Raw genomic sequence first — 13901 nt, forward strand, 5'->3', positions numbered from 1 at the left:
AAAATCATATGCTGGCAGCAAATAATTCAATATGATTTGTCACAACAGGATTTTGATACACCTGTCTGGTTTGACAGATGAATTGCAAATGCACCTGGAAGCGTCCTGGGCTTTGGGCGGGGAAATGCTATCTGTGCTCTTTGCATAAACTAAGCCCTGAACTTTGAATTGGACTACTGGACCCATTAACCAGCAGAAACGTAGAGAAGAAACATCCCATTGCTGCTGCTCAAAGGGACGTTTCTTTATTTTTTTTGTCTTTTTTGTTGTTTAATTAGTCTAGCCATTTATTCACTGCATGCATGAAAGCACAGTAATACGCTATGGCAGTTCCCACCATATTCTGCTCCGGATTTCTCAGTCACTGCCAAATCAAATACATTAACCCCTCTGCATCCACCAGTTTGCCAAACATGACTGAGAAACATGTTGCAGACCTTGGGGCAGAAAAGGTGTTAAAAGCGGCAGGGAACTGAATAACACACTGTAAATGTTGCCGTTTTTGCTAACTTTTTGGTAAACACCGGAAGATTCTAACTTTTTGTCCCTTGGCAAAGCCTTCTAAACATGTGCATGAAAACATGGTGTTAAACAATGGAAAATCTGATGAGCACCTTATTGTTATTAATGTATATATATATATATATATATATATATATATAATCGTTTGCCCCGCTTGCAGAAAACAAATGCAAACAATATTGCAAAGACAACTGACATTATCAATCAATGGGGTGCAGAGCATGTCTTTCCAGTGCTTACTCTAAATCTTCATAAAGTGAATAAAACATTATATATTAACTTTATGTCTGTCTGTTATTACCCAGTCTTGTTACATTAATGTTGTTCCAATTGTAAGGCGCAATGGAATATGCTGCACTATATAAGACTGTTTTTATATATATATATATATATATATATATATATATATATATTGTGGTTCAGTCCTATTATCAAATGGCTAGGTATAACAGTAGTTATATCGGATGGTGTGTACTCAGTATTCGAAATTTCCTTCCATAAGCACCTTGGAGAGAAGCGCTGTGTAAATAAAAAAGTTATATCCTATTTAGTCCATGCATTTTGTGTTACATACCCAAATATCTATCTGCACGCATTGTAGCTTTCACAATTTAACAAAAAAAGTTTTGATAGGGACAATTGTTTTTAATTAATTTTTTCTGATTTTACTGTAGCCTTCAATATTTCATATGAAACCCTTTTATTCCAATCAGTTCTTTACACTGTTAACCCACTAGTTGTTAGGTTACTTAAATCTACTTTATTCATGGTGAATGCACTTCAGGCCCCACCTGCAATCCTATAAAGCCTTTCAGGTTATGCATCATATATATATATATATATATATATTATATACTGTATTAAGCCCATACAGTATATAATATATATATATATAAATATATAAATGTGTGTGTGTGTATATATATATATATATATATATATTTTTTTTTTTTATATAAAAATGGTTAATTTGTTACTTAATAAACATTTGATGCAGTTTTAGAATCTATTCTACCATCCAGGTCTAAGGCTTTTTATAAAAGACAGATATCATATTAATATTGCTTTTTAGCATCTCCACCTGCAATCCTATAAAACCCTATAAAGCCCGTAAGGTTAAGCATCATGGTTTAACAATGAATGCACAAGGTAGTGAAATGTGCTTAAGATGCAACGACTGAATCAAGGCGGCCACGTTTATAACATGTAACCCCTTTCCTTTTCCATACATAACTGATAGTAATGAAATAGTTAACAAGTTCCATACTCTGAGGATTGCCATGAATGAATGAAAGGAACTAGCATGTGTAAGAGGTGCGCACTGCTGTGCATGTGCTATGTGACAATGTATGTCAATGATTATTTAAATTCAGTCCGAAGGCCAGCTGATTAGTTTATGACAGAACACTGTGGACCCTGAACTTATAAGTGCATAAGGTACACTAAGCCAGGCTGGTAGACTTGCAAGAAGCCTCTTACACATGTAGGAATAACTCTTAGTCATAGAGACAGCTTTATAAACATGTGGGGTTACCATTGCAGATATTTACCCTTCCATTACTTTTTGGTTCTATGGACTTTTTACCTTAGCCATAGAAATATTGTACATGAGAAAACATGCAGTAAAAAAAAGACCACTCCAAGTGCCATGCGCCATTTCAATGATTTTAATAAGCAAAATAGGAAACAATTTTATTAACAAAAAACAGAAACCAGTCTGAATAAAACTACAATAGACCAGGTTTGAACTTTCATTTTTTTTCATATTATCAGAAGCAGGGGTTGAAATTCATCCCGTCAGAATCTACATGAAATAAAAGACGTGATTTCAACACAGTTGAATCAGGAAAACAAGGAAAGTAATAGAACCCCTACAGATCATTGCTGATGCATTGACAAAAAAATCCTCAGTATTTTAGAACTGTAAGCATCATGCTGTCTATATAATCCTATTTACTACCATTAATTTATAAACAAAAATTAAAATGCATCTGCACCAGCAGTGCGAAAATTTGAAAAGAACAAAAACAAAAAACATATATATAAAAAAAATGCTTTTTTCTCTTAATTTGGTACGCTGTGATCCCAAAGCATCACTTAACTTTTACTGACCTGCAGAAAATAAATGAAACTGCACAGCAACCGGCTGCAAATAACTGCTACATATATATATTTATAAATAAACTGAGCAGGAGGAAAAAATGGAAATTAATTTGCTAGCTGGTGTACTAGCAAATAAGCAAGAGAACATAATGCTTAGTAGCAGAAGTGATAGAAAGCATTTAGTATCTATATAAGTCACCATTTAGACTGTCAGAACACAGCCTAGCTTTTGTCCTTAGAGAGTATGTTATAGCAGTTTTGCACAATCCTGGTGTCAGCAGGAATTACACTCAGATACTGGTGCCTTACGTTAAGGGGAAATAATATAGTTTCTACTGTATTTTGGGGAAAAAATATCAAATCAGCCTTGAGAGGCAAGCTGGAATGTATGGTATTGTACAGTAGGTCATTCCGGTGCACAAAGTGTTAAACCCTGATACTAGCCATTTGCTTCGAGAAGCACAATATAAATTATATATGGTATATATATATATATATATATATATATATATATATATTTACAATACACTATATATATTATACTAGCCAGGGGGTCAATATAATTTTGCATACATCACCAGCAATCATAAAGACACCTTCATAAATCAGGAAACTGGGTTTTCATTCAGTTGTGCTTAAAAATGAATCGTCATAATAACAATATTTAGCAACAAAAAATGTATGGGCAGAATGTTATGTGCGCCACATGGACAAAACTTTGTTATTAACACAATGAAAGAAAATGCCCACAACTTCTACTTATGAGAAAAAGTACTTACACTGACCATGTGAAATGGTGGAGATAGGTGACAGTGGCTTATTAATATTTACAGGTTAAGCATCTTGCGACAGACAGGTACACCTAAAACAACATAACTAATGGCAGTCTGAGGTATGAGCCAAGAGAAAGCATGCTCAGATTAAACAAGATAATGGTACAAAATAGAAAGTATTACCATACATGTCCAGCATGCAGGATTAATATTTTTAATGCAGATTTTTTTATATTTTCTAGATAACAAGCAGGCAATAAAACCATGGGGTATAAGGGTGCACTTAAAGTCCCACCTGATCAATCTCAGTTGTCTTTGTTTTCTATCACTCAAAGCTGATCTATAGAAAATATCTGCAAAGTTTGCTACTTTTGTCTCTCCTTCCGAAGTGGCAGTGTTATTGTCCGAAAGAGTCCTAGGTGGCATATCAAATGAAACCATTGCCAAAGTCCTCTCCCATCCTTCCCTAACCCTGCACCCTACCCACGAAAAAAAAAACAATCTGGTATCACCCCCCAAATCAGTATCCAGCAGAGTAGCATTAGTCTCAAGTTCCCGGGTGCACCCATGTCCCCCTCCCCCCATTACCAGGAGACAAGTGTACAAAACGAGGGCACTGGGCTCGTGTGGCAATGGAGCCCCCTCTGCGCACAGTTCGGGCTGTGGAGACTCACATGAAGAACTCCGGGGACGAGGGGGTGTCGCTGGTGGAGCCGGCCTCCCTGAAGCTGCTGTTGGTCATCTTCTCACACTTCATCTTGTAGGCATCTCGCTCCCTGACCAGCCGGGTCACCTCCTGCTTCAGCTGTTCAACCTGCTGAATGAGCTGCGTCTTCTCATTCTCCAGGTGGTGCTTCTGCTGCACCCTCTTGTACCTGCACGACTGGGCGTACCCCCTGTTTTTCAAGGTTCTTCTCTTCTGTTTCAGGCGTATCACATCGTCCTTGGTGAAGCCCCTCAGGTGTCTGTTGAGCTCCCGGACAGACATGGAGACCAGTTGGTCGTCAGAGAACCTGTCTTCTATCTGGTTGTTGGACTGGTGCTGCTGGTGGCTGTTCTGGAGCTGCTGGGAGGAGGTGGAGGAGCTGGATGGGGATGGGGAATCCTGGTGGTGGTGATGATGGTGGTGGTGGTGGTGGTGAGGGTGCTGCTGAGGGTGCACCAGCTCCTCGTGGGGCACGTTCTGGTACTGATGGGGGTTTTGGTGGTGGTGGCTGTGGTGTTGATGGTGGCCGTGGTGGTGGCCCCTGAAGCTCTCAAACCCTTGCAGCTGAGGTGGCAGCTGGTGGGGTCCTATCAGAGCTTCCACGGCGTCTTCAGGGGTGAGGTTCAGAGCCTCGGGGTTGACCTGCTGGTAACTGTTCGCCATCCAGTAGAGATCCTCCAGGTGGGTCTTCTGCTCCGTCGGGCTGAAGCTGGGGGAGGAGGGCACGGAGCTGCACGGCGTGCTGATAGGGGTGGAGGAGACGGAGCCGGTGGGCTGCAGGCGGTTGCACTGCCGTATGGGACGCTCTGCTCTGCCGTTCAGTGGCTCTTTCTTGACATCAAACTTCATCAAATCAAAGTCATTTACATACTCCATGGCCAGTGGGCTGGTGGGTAATTCTGTGCCAATGGGCAGCTCTCCGGCCATACTGGTCACGTCGGCTCACTCCAGTGCTGCACCCTGAGTGCGCCTCAGCCGCACACCCGAGCCCAGTGCAGGAAATGTGTAGCCGGAGCTCTGGCAGAGGCAGGAGGGACGTTATGTCTGGACCCGCTGCTGCTGTTTCTGCTCCTGGTCTTTCTTCCTTACTCAGCTCTTTCTTTCCGCTGAGCCTGGCACAGTCCCAGTGCAGGAGAGAGGGGCAGCAGCCTCCCCCCTGCCAATCTCAGGGGCACTCAGTCTTCCCTGGCTGCAGCACTGAGAGCTGGGGCAGGGAAGTGGGAGCTGGGGCAGGAACTTTCCTGGGTTATAGGCGGCGGCAGATGGGAGCCTTTCCCCAAGTCACTCTCAGGCAGCGGCGGATCGCTCTGATTATCATCTGTGCTGCTTCCCTGTGCAAGCCGCCAACTTATATGCCCAGCGCCGCATCACGAGTGGAGAGGGCCGGGCTCCGGGCTCAGCTGCCCAATGCCTGCCCGGGGAACAGCGAGATGTACATTGCAGGGGGCAGGAGGGGAGGGGGTATTCAAAGAAGTGACAGATAGGGAGAAGTCAGCTGACAAGAAGCTGCTGCTGCTAGAACAAGACCAGGCAATGCTAGAGCTGCGCTGCATCCAGCTCACACTTCTACATGATGTGCACAGACTGCAGCCCAATATACAGAGCAGCTAACACATGTACAGAGAAACTAATACGGTATCCCAACATACACAGTCAGCAGCTAATACTGCAACCCAATGTACAGAGCAGCTATTAATACTGTAACCTAATGTACACAGTCAGCAGCTAATACTGCAACCCAATGTACAGAGCAGCTAATACTGTAACCTTCATGTACACAGTCAGCAGTTAATACTGTAACCTAATGTACAGAGCAGCTAATATTGTAACCTAATGTGCAGAGCAGCTAATACTATAGCCCAGTGTACACAGTCAGCAGTTAATACTGTAGCCCAATGTACAGAGCAGTTAATACTGTAGCCCAATGTACAGAGCAGTTAATACTGTAGCCCAAAGTACAGAGCAGCTAATACTGTAACCTAATGTACAGAGCAGCTAATAATGTAACCTAATGTACAGAGCAGCTAATAGTGTAACCTAATGTACAGAGCAGCTAATAATGTAACCTAATGTACAGAGCAGCTAATAGTGTAACCTAATGTACAGAGCAGCTAATAGTGTAACCTAAAGTACAGAGCAGCTAATACTGTAACCTAATGTACAGAGCAGCTAATAATGTAACGTAATGTACAGAGCAGCTAATAGTGTAACCTAATGTACACAGCAGCTAATACTATAGCCCAGTGTCCAGGGAAGCTAATACTATAGCCCAGTGTACACAGTCAGCAGTTAATACTGTAACCCAATGTACAGAGCAGCTAATACTGTAACCTAATGTACAGAGCAGCTAATATTGTAACCTAATGTACATAGCAGCTAATACTATAGCCCAGTGTACAGAGAAGCTAATGCTATAGCCCAGTGTACAGAGCAGCTAATACTGCAGCCCAATGTACAGAGCAGCTAATACTGTAGCCCAATGTACAGAGCAGCTAATACTGAAGCCCAATGTACAGAGGAGCTAATACTATATAGCCCAGTGTACAGAGCAGCTAATACTATAGCCCAGTGTACAGAGCAGCTTATACTGTAGCCCAATGTACAGAGCAGCTAATACTGCAGCCCAATGTACAGAGCAGCTTATACTGTAGCCCAATGTACAGAGCAGCTAATACTGTAGCCCAATGTACAGAGCAGCTAATACTGCAGCCAAATGTACAGAGGAGCTAATACCATATAGCCCAGTGTACAGAGCAGCTAATACTATAGCCCAGTGTACACAGTCAGCAGTTAATACTGTAGCCCAATGTACAGAGCAGCTAATACTGCAGCCCAATGTACAGAGCAGCTTATACTGTAGCCCAATGTACAGAGCAGCTAATACTGTAGCCCAATGTACAGAGCAGCTAATACTATATAGCCTAGTGTACAGAGCAACTAATACTATAGGCCAGTGAACAGAGCAGCTAATACTGTAACCCAATGTACAGAGCAGCTAATACTGTAACCCAATGTACAGAGCAGCTAATACTGTAACCCAATGTACAGAGCAGCTAATACTGTAACCCAATGTACAGAGCAGCTAGGCAGTACTGTCACTGTGGCCCTCCTTCATGTGCAAAATGAACTCGTGTCGTATTGTTAGAAGAAGCAATGACTTTGGACTAAATACTTTTCTGGTATGCAAGTGGGTTTTTTGAAATGTCACACCAAAGTATCCCCAAGCCTCTTTACAAAACCGTTGCAATGCATGCATCTTCAGTAACACGTGTGTATGTGTGATGCAAATTATACACTATTTTATATTTTATGTAATTTGTTTATAGAATTTATATTATATCGATGCAATTATATATTGTATAATGCGGTCAGCTCCCTCTACATATATTGTATTCTTAAATATACGAACATAATAAAGGATATGTTGCAGAAAAAAGTATAAAAAACAAAACACATATGCTCCTGCATAGTTTCACCAGACTTCATATTTTAAACAGTATTGACTAATTGCAAAATCTGCAGAGAAGTTTATAAACACACGTATTCTCGCTAATAAACTGTGCTGATTATTACTAGTGCATTTCTTGGATCTTGCATAGAAGACACCCACTAATCAGTCGAGTTTGCAGACTTGTGTCTTTTGTTTGTTTTAATAAACAAGTCTCTTGTTTTTGTTTCAGCGTTTCGCAACAATGGTGAGAACTTTAACTCCAAAGAGATATAAAGAGCGCCCCCATGTGGCAAAAAATTAAAACTGTGCTGTAAAGTACGGAAAACATGTATTTTCTACAAACATGATGATAGATATCCTTATTGTTTTCCTTATTTACTCTTGAGCACATGAAGCGACTTAGAAAATTAGAAATTTGCAAGCTTGAAACTACATAGAAAAGACGAGTGATTACAGTATAAATGTATATGCAAACTAACGAACAACCAACTTTAGCACCAGTATATGATTCACCCTGAAAATGCAACTGTTCCGTGTGCAGTTCTTCTCAGAAAGACTACACTGACGTGTATATGTATGTATGTGTGTATGTATTTGTGTGTGTGTACTGTATAGTGTGTGTATATATACTGTGGTGTGTGTGTATATATATATACTGCAGTGTTTCGTTTAAGAATAGTTCTTTAAATAGTCAAAGCGAGACTGCACCTGACAAACGATTTTGTGCAACAAAAAAAAACAGCTGTGCAACAACACAAAATATATGTATCATGCCATCATTAGATGTGTGTACATATATATATATATATATATGTGTGTGTGTGTGTGTGTGTACATATATATATATATATGTGTGTGTACATATATATATATATATATATATATATATATATACACGTATTACACATTTCTCAGATTTTATGCTGCTCCCTTATAGGAGCAATGTGCGTTTCTTTTATTTCTGAATGGTGCCGATAAAAATTCCCAATCGGTTCTTATTAGAATGAGTGACCAACCAGGGTGTAGGAACTTTAACCCTTTCTGTCCCCTGACAATGGGTAAAATACGTGGCTCAGCAATTTCTGCTCAAAAGTGGTATTCAGGGAAAGGAGGGGGAATTGGCCAAATGCTGGTTTAAGGCATCCCAAACATTTAGGAGGGTTTCTCCTGAGAATATACTCCTAAAATCAGACTGGGGGTTACCGTTACAGACTGCATGAGGAACCTTCTCCCACACTACTCCTGGCACCTAATGTACCTTCCCTTGCTGTGGGCTCCATCCTCATCACGCATCATGAATATTGTGTATATTTGCACCAAGCATGAATACATCACATTTTTCAAATGGAATATTTACTGTGCTAGCTGCAGAAATGAATTACGCTATTCCCCATCTCTAATGGAGCAAACACAATAGTGTGTATAGTGCAAAATTAATTTTAAATCACTGTTTTAAATAACTATACATGTCTGCCTTGGCATAAACTAAAAATAAAATGCTAAAGTCCCATACAGAGGGCTGCTGTACGTGTTGGTAATGGATATTAACTTTGATCTCCGCGAAATATTTATATTCTAATATATGGTGGCTACTGTGAAATGCTTTATTGATTATTAAATACCATTACAAAGAGCATGCTATTACTGTAATAGTCTTAAGGTTATTTTATACGCGTTTCTGTGCAGTTACATAATGCTATGAGGAGCACAGCTCCCACCAACAATTAAACTGTAAGTGAAATATTTAAAGATATTTCTTTCATCCAATAAATGACACAGATATATACATAATACAGATGAGTCCACATGTGAAATGATAAAGGAAATCTCCATACCATTGTAGCAGGGTCCAGCTCTGAGACTCCAGTAAAATAGATAATACAATTCGGTATTGCACAATAAGTTAAAATAGAATCTGAGTGTTATTTTCTACTAGTTCGTTTATATTAGAGAGAGATAGTGCTGAGTGGTCCCTGCAAGGAGACTCAGCCTAGTTAATCATCTATCCACCTACCAGAAACTACAGAAAGAAAAGTGTTGATGTTTGCTTGTCCACATTAATGACACAAGCATCCCACGATTTTTGAAATTACTAAAGAAAAACCTAACACCTTGCAGATTTCTCCTAAGAATAAAAGTCTCAATGCAGAAATATTCTTCTGTAGTCTACAACAGTTCTTCTTTGCTAGGGGACTTCGGAGCACTGGATGATTATTAAATACATCCAGTTGATAAACTATTTTAAAGAGGGATGCATTTCACTGGTAGGTCCATTTCTTCTATGTCTTGTTAATGTTCTGTCGCGATGTTGATGGCATGTATGTTTGAGTTATAGCGAAGGCATTCTGCGTTATGTTGTCTGTGTGGAATACGCTGTATCTAATTGACATGTTTTGAATGAGTGAATGTGTTGCATATAACGTAAGTATAGAAATAATACTTCATGATAACTGAGAAGGTTCTTACATAAACCTCACAAGCACTGCGTATACATTAATTGGTGCCAATGGCTACATTCAGGAAATGGTCCTCGTTCTAATTTTCCAATAACTGAAATTGGATTTCACTGGTTGTTTTACATATAAGATAGTGAAATAACCTACTGCTTACCAAGTATACAATTCAAAGTTATCTGCTAGCAAGTGATGTCTGTGTTGTAAACTTTTACTACTGTAATGTGCTGATGGGGTTAACAGATAGAAACCATGCAATTTCCCGTTTGTTTCAGATGTAATAGGCTCAAACATATGTGTGCCTATATTGTAAGCTCTCCTATAGAATATACATTCTACCTGCAAAATAAATTGGTGCTACACTACCTGTTACAACAGTACACTGTATGTATATATATATATATATATATATATATATATATATATATATATATATATATATATACACACACATACATACAGTGTACTGTTGTAACAGGTAGTGTAGCACCAATATATATTCATAATGCTATATATATAAACACATCTCTCTCACTCTCTGCATATCTATCTATCTATCTATCTATCTATCTATCTATCTATCTATCTAACTATCTATCTATCTATCTATCTATCTATCTATCTATCTATCTATCTATCTATCTATGTACATAGGCTCAATTGCTCTGCTTGGAATGGCATGGTTTGGAACGTTTGTGCTGGTGCACAAGGATAACATAGAGCCCTGCACTGTGCCATTGGACTTGTCCTCTGCTGTGCCTCATATTCATCTGCTCAGAGAGAGTCGCAGTCTCCAGATTGCAGGGATCTGCTCCAGCAGCTGTGGTGCACAGATTCTACAATATCCCAATTATAGTTGTGGGATCTAAGTAAGATGTATGCATGCAATGAGGTAACCTCAGGCAACTATCTTGGGATTATGAGAGTTTATTTGAATGGGGCAGCAAAATGTAGATCATTTAGTAAATGTTTTCATTTATTTGCAGCAAATGATTGTTAGTAACTTGTTAGTAGTATTGTTAGCCTGACATTATTTATGGTAGTTTGTGTTAAGAATGAGAATATCATTATATAGTTTGTCCCCACAGACATCAGGAACAGTAGGCCATCTATGGGTCTATGTTGCATCACTAAACCTTGTTTGAAGCCTTGAACATTTCTGATGACTTGGGTCTGGTTAATCATAGCATTAGCCACCATGCTGCAATTTTTGTACATAGGTATCCAAAGTTGTATGCAGTCTTATTAATTAGTACGAAAATGACTCTGCGGATATATGGAAACCTTATTTCCAAGGTACATTTACAGGGTGTGAATGTATATATAAATCCATCTCTCTCTCTCTCTCTCTTTATATATATATATATATATATATATATATATTCTGCTTTATATATATATATTTATTTATTAATATTATTATTATTATTATTATTATTATTATTATTATTATTATGTTATTTATACAGTGCCAGCATATTATGTTGTGCTTTACAATTGGAAACAAACAAGACTGGGTAATAACAGACAGACATAGAGGTAAGAGGGCCAAGCTCGCAAAGCTTATAATCTATAGGGAAATAGGCATTGATAAACAAGGATAGGTGCTACATATTGCATATTGATCGAGCCAGATTGCAGAAGTTCTTGGTGAGCTGTATGATCCGTCACACATAAATGTTGGCCTAGGGTCAACAGGATGTTCTAGATATACATATAGTATATCTGATGTGCAGTAATATGTTCCAACATCTCTAAAAAGAAGTGATAGAATAGTACTGAGCATCTTGGCACAAGATTTGGAAAAGTTGGAAACAGATGTGGAAATATGGGGTAAACCCTGGTGTGGTCTAGCTACCCAACACTCCGTTCTCTCTGTTAGTACTACTTTAAATTGCAGGGTTTATGCAGGTAGTATCTGCTAATATTTCCTTCAGTATTAGATTGCTCAAATATTATCAACATTTATTTATGTTCAAATATACTCTATATTTATTTAGTTACCATGTGTACTATTATTTTTCAACAGAAAGTGTATTCATCCTTCAATATAGGTAGCAATTATGGATATAGTTCTGCACAGCAAAGGGAATACTTACACATACTCAGAAGTACTCTTTGCTTAAAGAAGAAGTATCACTTAATTCATAAGCCTTATGTGGAAAGTTGCCTGGTGCAATATGGTACATTTCATTGCCAGCAGGTGGTGCTCTATGTTATTAAAGTTTTGCCACTGCCTGAATTGTTCTGCACAAATAACAATTAACAAATAGCGAATTGATGTTTTTAAAAAAGTACTGTACAAATGAATTGACAGGAAATAAAAATATATATATATTTTGTTTGAATAAATTGCTGTTAAGAAATTTTACATTTTTGTTAAATTTAACAAATTTGTTAAATTATATTGGGTTGTCTTCATAACTAAATCTAGTCACACAACTAAATGATTTTACTCACAATCTGACCAACTTTATGATTTTCTCAGTGATAAAATGATCTTGAAAACATCCGATGTCTAGTGTACACAATAATGATTTATCGTCCCGATCCAAATTATTATCTGTCCTAGAGCTCGTCACAAAGATGATGGTTTTAAATTAACTATTGGCAGAAACGACAGGTGACCCTAATGCATACACACCACCAAATGTGTATGATATTGGTTCATTGTTTTTGACAAATGTTGTGCCGCAGGTCAGATCCAATCATCCAATCAGACTACTTTTGAAATGATTACCAGCCCTGGGTACTGCATACACACTTTCAAATTATCGTACCAAGCAGCCAAAAATCAGCTGATCGGACCATTATTGCATAGTGTGTACCTAGCATAAGGCTCCTGGGAAAAGTACACCACTCTAACCATTGCCAAAATTAAATAAATGTTGTCTAGCAGAAACATATTCAGACTTATAGGCAGCAAGGCAGTGTAGTACACAAAAATAACAACTGAAGAGGCAGATCCTAATTATTATTCTTTGTTTTTAAGGCATCACATAGTGTCCGCAGCTTCTTACAGGGAATATACATAGTAACAGTGCAACTTTAAATATACTAAGTACAGTCAGTGTAAGTTGTAGCCACACAGAGCAACACAACACTTACCTGATTGTAAAAATTAGGTTAAATATATTACATAGCAAACACTTTATTCTCCAAATAGGCAATGCAATGACATAAAGAGGTGGTTGGAAAATGGGTTTTAGAATAACTAGAATTCAATTAACCTTTTGTATGAAGAACAGCACAGAGGAGGGGGTCCCAATCATCAGGTAAGAAAGAGCAGTGAGGTTGGGCATTTAAAGCCAGTTTACAAAGGCATATTACAGCCAAGCAATTCACTATGAACCTGTGACATCACTTAAGCAAATTTGTGAACTGAACCAATATTTATGAATTCACTAGGAACTTAGGCATATTAGAATATACAGTAATACATTCTTCTTCTGTGGAAACATACCAAACTATAGCAAATCTCAGTCTGATCAGTTAGGGAAAAACAGACCAAGATACCCTCATATAAATAACATGCTCACGTTGGAAACTCAACCTTTAAATTGTGCCCATCTTCTATAGGGTCTGATGCTCTTATAGACCCATATACACTGACATGCCCTCTCATATTATATTTTAAAGATTAATGTAGAACCTATGACTTTCCTCTTCATGGTCTCCCAATATTGTCTTTTTGGCTCCTAAATTCTATAACTGCATACATTTTGTGTGTCAATGTAATGTAAGTCATTTGTGTGGTTTTCTCACTGAATTTTTGCTTAATTGTGTCCTGACACCTAACGGCTGTTGAGGAGTTCATTGGAAACGTTTCTAGATATATTGAAGAGAACATATAATCCTATATTGTACTTTTCTTATTATTTGATTATTTCAGC

General features: G+C 38.4%; 1 protein-coding gene across 1 annotated transcript; it reads right to left on the reverse strand.

The window, feature by feature from the left end:
• Window positions 1-2174: 2174 nt before the first annotated feature.
• Window positions 2175-5415, reverse strand: MAFB (MAF bZIP transcription factor B). Its single transcript, XM_088480796.1, has one exon. It carries the CDS (start codon window positions 5029-5031, stop codon window positions 4069-4071), a length of 963 nt encoding a protein of 320 aa, XP_088336922.1. The 5' UTR covers window positions 5032-5415; the 3' UTR covers window positions 2175-4068.
• Window positions 5416-13901: the final 8486 nt, after the last annotated feature.

Source organism: Taudactylus pleione, unplaced genomic scaffold, assembly GCF_031769625.1.
Source record: "Taudactylus pleione unplaced genomic scaffold, aTauple2 ptg000256l, whole genome shotgun sequence".
NCBI classification, from domain to species: domain Eukaryota; kingdom Metazoa; phylum Chordata; class Amphibia; order Anura; family Myobatrachidae; genus Taudactylus; species Taudactylus pleione.

What these genes read in the sequence shown, in the direction of transcription:
- MAFB (XM_088480796.1), bottom strand. Translation starts at nt 5,031, where the DNA reads ATGGCCGGAGAGCTGCCCATTGGCACAGAATTACCCACCAGCCCACTG.